Source organism: Benincasa hispida, chromosome 2 (genome assembly GCF_027475165.1).
Source record: "Benincasa hispida cultivar pf3 chromosome 2, pf3_genome.v1.1, whole genome shotgun sequence".
Taxonomy (NCBI): Eukaryota; Viridiplantae; Streptophyta; class Magnoliopsida; order Cucurbitales; family Cucurbitaceae; genus Benincasa; species Benincasa hispida.
The window spans coordinates 48,210,102-48,217,716 of record NC_143479.1 but is presented as its reverse complement, the minus strand read 5'-3'; the positions used below and the strand labels follow the sequence as shown (position 1 = coordinate 48,217,716).

Sequence of the window (7,615 nt, the reverse complement as noted above, 5' to 3'; positions counted from 1 at the left end):
GAAATCAAATTACGATCGCAGACTATCTATGTAAATAGACTCAAAGAAATTCAAATCTCTTTGAAATTAAGACTCATTATAATTGACACATGAATGAGGTCCATTACGATTGGACAACCATACTTAGTTGTAGCCTTATTACAACTAAGCATGGTTGTTAGAACTCTATTAATTAACAATGTATTAATATGTATATTTTTTTATCTTTTCTGATTTTTAATTCAAATTTTTATATGGTAAAAAAAATAATTCTTTAAAAGTAAATTGAAAAAAAAAACATCCATGCATTCTAGCCTAGATTTAAAAATAAATAAATATTTTTTAAAAATATATACAATTATATCTAAACTTACCGTCCTTGATTACTATTTTTTTGGCATTGGTAATTAAGAAAATATATTATTTGTCAGAACACTAATTTGCTCAACCCAACGTTGATTGTTAGGATCATTCAGTACAACAATAGTAGTAGCGATGTGGGAACCAAAATGGAAACTTAAAAAAAATATATAGGTTATGTCAATTATGATTGAGCTAATACTACTACAAATTTAGTCTTTATTAATGGTAAAAAAATGTAAAAAAATATCTATTTTGATGTCCATAAAATGTCAAGAAAGTTAGTTTTTTTTATGGTAAAAAAAGACCAAAAATCCTTTTTTGACATTTTTGTCCATCGGCTATTTTTTAAGAACGTCAAGAAAACTATTTTATCGACTTTTTTCATCTTAAGAAAATATTTTATTGACGATTTTTAATTGTCAACTATACACTTTTATTGACGTTTTTTAAGTGTTAACTATACCAATTTGAAAAAAAAAAAATCAGGATCATTGGAATCCCTCATATTCAACTTGTAATCGACCTCAAACAAGCTTTTAAGCACACTATATATACATATATATTTTAACCCACGTTATAAGAAAACAAATATTTTAATCAGACGTATATTATCATTTAATTAAAATTAAAATGCTTACTTTAATAGGGACCCAAGTAATAGGTCGAGGTCTTGAATTTGTCCAAGCATAAAACAATCTTATGACCCTAAAAAAAACACACAAGATATCATGATGTTTATATAATATACATAATGTGAAATAACTATTAAATACTTATGTATTGACCATGGTATTCACATTAACTTTAAATGAGGATAGTCATACAACTTCTAAAGTTAACAACATGATACACTTAATGTATTTCTAAACATGTGAGTGACTACCATAATCGTAGGATAATCATTCCACTCCTAAAGTTATCAACATAATACAATTAACCCACCCCTCAATATATAAAAGCACATATAATTAAATTTTAATGGTAGATTTAATGAGATCAAAATATATTACATAGTACGTGGAATTAATGTTTCATAAGAAAGTAAATCATCTAAGTGACAACCATGATAAAATATTATTCAATTTGACAATATTAGCTTTAAATTGTCATTATTCATTTCACCCCGTAAATCTAAAAGCATAAAATCAAATATAATTTATCTCACCCACCCAAGTTATTTACTGTTATATTGCCCACTGCATATGTAATTTATCTTCGGTAATAAGTGAGGAAGAATACATAGAAACACATGACTATAACATAAACTATTTTTGTTGTTTACATAGAAACAACACACAAAGCATATATATAGCAGCTGAAAGGACAATTACATAATTTTATTCTATGGAGTAGTTTTAGGTAGGTCTTGGTTCATGATCAAAAAGGTTAGGGTACATACTATGAGATAGACGTGGCTGTACGTACAACTGTAATGGGGTTGGGAGAGAGAGTTCGTGATCGATTTCAGAGAAGTCCATTTTTGTGATTCCTGGTAGTAAACTCCAAAAAAAGCCTTGTAAAAGTCTAGCAAATAGCATCATGGTAATGTTGGTGCCAAGTGAGCTACCAACGCATCCTCTCCTCCCTCTAGTGAATGTGATGAATCGTAGACTTGGTTCTGATATTCCCAATTCTGTCACTGTATCATCTTTTAGATGACGTTCTGGATTAAATCTCATTGGATCCTCCCAGATTCTTGGGTTTCGACCAAGACCTATACGACTCAGCAACACTTCACTACCTTTGGGAATTAAGTAACCATTCACAACGATGTCAGAGTTTGAAACATGAGGAATATTGAAAGGTGAAAATGGGTGAAGTCGAAAAGATTCTCTAATACAAGCTGTGAGATACTTGAGTTTTGGGATATCAGATTCTTCAACTAGCCTTTCTCTCCCAACTACTTCATCCAATTCTTCAACAGCTTTCTTGAGAACTTCTGGTTGATTGATTAATTCTGCCATTGCCCATTCCACTGCATTTGATGGATTATCTATTGTTGCAATTTGTAACTCCTATTATTAAGGTTGGAAAGAGTTCTCATTAGTACTTGTCTCTAAACTTTAAAAGTGTTTAATAATCAGTTTAATAATTTCATCAACTTTTAGTTTTCTAACTAAAAGGTCCTTGAACAATAAAAATATTTAAAAAGTCATTTAACTTTCAATTTAGTATCCAATAGAATCCATGTATTTAAACATCAAATAAATCCAAATATTAAATAATCGACATTTTTTTAAAAAGGTCAAGGATCAAATGGATACAAACTTTAAAGTTCAAATATTGAATTTAATAATAATTTAATCACACATGCATGTATATATATTTGTATGAGAGTAATGTACCCATATTTATTATCATCAAAAGTTGTAGAATGCTTACCACGATTTGAGCCTTAATCTCTTCAATTGACAATAACGAATTTCCATTGTCGTCTTTAAGTGAAATAAGGATATCAAGAATGTCCTCTATCACTCTTATTTTTTTGACTTTCCAATGCTGCACTCTTTCGTCTATAATGGGTTCATCATACTTTCGAACCAAATTCAAAGCTTCCTTCATAATTTTCTCATGACCATCTAAATCAAATGGCTTCAAACAAGGCACAAAATCTGATATAGAAAATGCATTAACATGCCTAAGAATGGTCAACAATGCTTGATTATGATCTTCTTCTTCAAAAGTTGGCCCTCCATCTTCCCTCCCTTTACCATAGTATCTTCTATTGAATAACATTCTTCTGATAATGTTACCACAATAGTGTTGTGTTATGCTTCTAACATTAATCACTGCACCTCCTCCATTTTTACTAGTAAGTGTGAAAATATAGCGTAAAAGACTATCGGCTTCAGAAGTTCTTTGGCCAAGCATTCGATGAAGCATTTTCGGATTGAGTATTTCTGATGCAAGAATTCTTCTCATCTTCCTCCATTGGTCTCCCATAGACGAAAATGCTGTGGTGAGATATCCTCGACTTAAGATATCAACAGTGTTGGAAATGGAAGAACGTGATGCAAAGATAGAATCGTATATCTTAAGAAATTGAAGAGCGAGTTCCGGAGAAGTGACAGGGATTATGTAAGTATTTCCAAGGCGTATGGAAGCAATTTCAGTATTAAATTGTTTCATTACTGAATGAATCCATTGGTGTGGTGGGTATTTGATGGTTAACATTGTTGGGAGGCAACCCACGAGTGGCCATGGCTTTGGACCAGGTGGGAGAGGTGCTTTTCGTCGGACTGAGCGTTTTGTTTTGAGGTTATAACAGTGAGAAAAGATGACAGAAATGAAAGCCATAAATACAAACACAATAAAAGTTTTGGATATGGCTATTAGGGAATTTTGGTATGCCAATTGACTAATGATTAAGAAAGCAGCTTCCATAACTTTCTCCCTCTCTTTTCACTCTCCCTATCCCTAGTAGTGGAATGTTTTGTAGCTGCACCCTTTAGGGGATATGATGTCTATATATACACACATTCCATGCATTTGAAGTTTTTAATTATGCCGTTGGTTATGCGACAAAAAAATATGTTACTCGTAGTACTATTTTGTTGAGTAGAATAGAGATGGGAAGATTTCAAGTACATTTTTTTTTTTTGTTACTAACACATTGTATGTCAATTGAACTACATTTTTATTTTGATTTATTATTATTATTATTTTAAAGAACGAATAATATTTTTTGTACTATTAAGTTAAAGTTTTAAGATGATTATATTTTTAACTAAGTATTAAAGCCCATTAGTACCATTCCTACACTTGTCTTTTTTTTTTTTTTTTTTTCTTTGAGAAGACAAACTTCATTAAAAATCAGAAATAATGGGAGTAAGCCAACTTGGAGACAAATGTTGGGTTTGGAATAAATTTTTAAGTATTTAATTTAAAAAATATGTTATTCTGAAAAAAAATTAAAATGTTTGACAATCACTCAAAATAATTTTTCTAGTGTATTTTAATAAATTTTTATAAAAAATATTTAAATAAAAATGAGTATTTTAACAAGTCAATCTAAATATGCTCGAGGACAAATTCTTTGTATTGGTAACAACTTTCTTAGGGGTTGTGACAATGTCTCAGTCACCAATTTTCGTTGGAATCTTTGTTTTGGATAAGGTTTGGTAATTTTTTTTTAATGGGTAATTTGTGGGTTTCTTGAATTTTCTTAAATACCCAACAAATTTTCTTTGGCTTAAATCTTTTGATTTTAATGTTTGAAGCTTGGATTGAAGTGCTAGAAGAAATTGAGCTGCTGTCCAGCAAGGGTGGAAGTTCGATTTGGGTGAAAATTTGGGCAAATCCTTAATAAATCTTTTGGATTGTCATTAAAACTGTCATATGGATTTTAACTCTCAAGATGGGTATGTTTGGGCCATAAATTCGAATTTTGGAGGAATTTTAAGATCGAAAGTATGCTGTCCGACGTTATAAAAGATCGGTTTTGGTAAGTTTGGGTGAATTTTAAAATTTTAGGCCCTTTGGATTAAGGGTAGTTGTGGAAAATTAAGTTATTAAATTTGAAATTTAATTTAGGTTCAGGTTCGTCAATTGAATCGAGTTTTGGAACTAATTTTGGATTTAGACCTAAATTTTGAGGAAAATAATCTTACTATTGTGCCAGACGATAAAGTTAAGATTGATTTTGAGAATTCTAAGACCGTTTGCATTGAGTTTCATGAGGATAAATAAGCTGATCTTGAGTATGTTTAAAGCATGTTATGAATGCAAGCATGAACCAAAATATTTTGTTTATATAATTTGCTAGATGAACATTGAACATGTTGATATGTATTTGCATATTCGTGGGACTATGTTTTATGATACACGTCGTTATGATTAATGATAGTGATAGTTACCACTACCCATAATTAGATATCTACAGGAGATGGTGATCTCCTTTGGGATTTCACTAGAAGTTTGTATTTCCTTCGAGATTTATCAGAGGTTTGTGGGTACACCTAATCTACGGTAGAGTGGGTTTAACTAATCACTAGTTAGCCATCTCATAGAAATTCAAGTAGAGATTTATGTACGTCCCACTAGAAAGTGACATCTAGAGGATATAGATGCTTAGCCAAACCTCGGTAGTGGGATTACTGAGTATTTTGTACTCATTCTTTCTCGTGTTTATTTTTTAGGTAAATGTAAGAACCAGTCATATGCTTCCGCTCATGTTTTCAGGATTTTATGTTTTAAAATTTATAGTCTTGATGTTTGAACTCGAAGTTTTAGTATTTTGTTTTAGATTTTTAAAAGCACTTTCTAGTCCTTTTTTTTTTTTTTTTTTTTATGGTTTGAAGGGTACCTGTTAAATGAACTTCAACTATAGTTAAGTATTTTATGCTATTTATTTGGTTTTACAAAGTCATAAAAAGATGTCAATTTGAATTGTATGCATGCATGTCTATAGTAATAGCCTAGTTTAAGTCCTAAAAAATCTAGTCGTTGTACCTTTTGGGTAGACTCAAGTAAACTATTAGAATGAATAGTCCTTACAAGAGTTTAAGAATCCAATTCCACCCCAAAATTTGATACCTCTTTCCGTCCGTCATCTATAACCCATGAAGCAAAGCGAAAACCTCAGCCGAAGTTTAAAGCAGAAATCCCACATATCCCTCCTTTTTCCCTCTCAATGATTTAAAAAAATATACAACTCATTGTAAGTTGATTGAGTTATTTTAACAATTAGAAAAAATGAACCGTTGCAAATATAGCAATTATGTCAAAATATTACCAGATATAATATTAAAAAAAAATACAAATATTATAAAATTTAGATAGTTTATTAGTAATAGACCATATCTCTAGTAGGAGTCTATCAGTTATAGATCATATATTTTGTAAGAGTCTATTGGCTATAGAAATCTATTTTGATAAACTTGGTTATATTGCAATTTTTTTAAAAATACTTTTATACACTTGGTTATTATCCCTGAAAATGTTATTCATTGCAATTACCTTATAAAAGAAAAATCTCTCCATCAGACTATCTTAAAATAAAAATGAACGGATTAAAATCACAAACCTTTGAATCGTCAACGATATTCTTTTTTTTTTTTTTCGATTATTTTGAATTATTGTAAGGATGTGGCAGATAGATGCATATCTTGTGGCTCATATTACTCTGGATGCCGATCACGTTCTTTTCATTTGAGCACACAAAGTTGCACGTTTTTTAAATGGATGGATTATTTATATTATCAAATATAATTTTTCTCGTACAATTTTGCATTTGACACATTTGAAATTGGGTTTTTAAGTACAAAAATCAATTATAAGAAAACATGAACATGGCGAATATTACTTGCTAATTTATTCTATCATGAACAAGACAGATAGATACTACGTTTTAGATTCAACTTTCCTAAAATTATGTCCAACTGTTTACAAATTTGAAATTTTGATTCATTCAATTTCTATAACAATTATTTTTATTAGACTTTTGTGAAATACTTTAAACTAAAAAGGTGTTAAATTATATATTTGGTCCCCATAATTTGAAAAAAGATAAAATTTAATCGTTATTGGTTCAAAAATTAGACTTTAGTCCCTATCATTTGATAAAAGAATAATTGCATTGGGTGGTACTTTTAGCGATAATAATTATGAGGATTTTCAAAAATAGAAAAATAAAGAAACTATTTACACAAGATAGAAAAATTTTAATTTTCTTTGATAGAGGCGAATAGAAATCTATCAACGTCTATCTGTCTCTATCAATGATAGAAACTGATAGAAATCTATCATTGATCAATGTTAATAGAAGTTTATCAGTGTCTATTACTGTTTTTTCTTTTTGCTATTTCTGTATATAGTTTGATATTTTTTCTATCTATGAAAATTTCCCTAATAATTAAGTGTATAGCAACATGTTTAAAGAATTTTAAATATAAGAAAATCTATCAGTGATAGACTCTATCGTTGATAAACTCATGATATCATATATCGTTGATAGATCTACTGGTGATATGACCTATCATTGATAGACATTGAAAACAAAATCTAAATTTTGCTATATCTGCAAATCCTTTTACATTATGCTATATCTGTAAATATTTTGGGCTTGATTGCTATATTGCAATTTTCTCTTGATAAAACTTCATATATAGTTCCTATAGTTTGATGATTGGGGGTGATCATGATAGACCGATAAATCGAGCCGACCAATCGAACTGAAGTTGGTTGGTTGGAGAATGAGAGGGATCGGTTTTGGTATGAGAAAATTTCAAATAAAAAAATCTTAGAAAAAAAAGTTAAAGAATAAAATTGATCA

General features: G+C 29.8%; 1 protein-coding gene across 1 annotated transcript; it reads right to left on the bottom strand.

Moving 5' to 3' along the window:
- Positions 1-1,592: 1,592 nt before the first annotated feature.
- On the bottom strand, positions 1,593-3,775 carry LOC120070942 (tryptophan N-monooxygenase CYP79A68-like). The gene is made up of 2 exons (XM_039022866.2): positions 2,725-3,775; positions 1,593-2,357 (listed from the first exon to the last, which is right to left on the bottom strand). Exons 1-2 carry the CDS (start codon positions 3,724-3,726, stop codon positions 1,698-1,700), a joined length of 1,662 nt encoding a protein of 553 aa, XP_038878794.1. The 5' UTR covers positions 3,727-3,775; the 3' UTR covers positions 1,593-1,697.
- Positions 3,776-7,615: the final 3,840 nt, after the last annotated feature.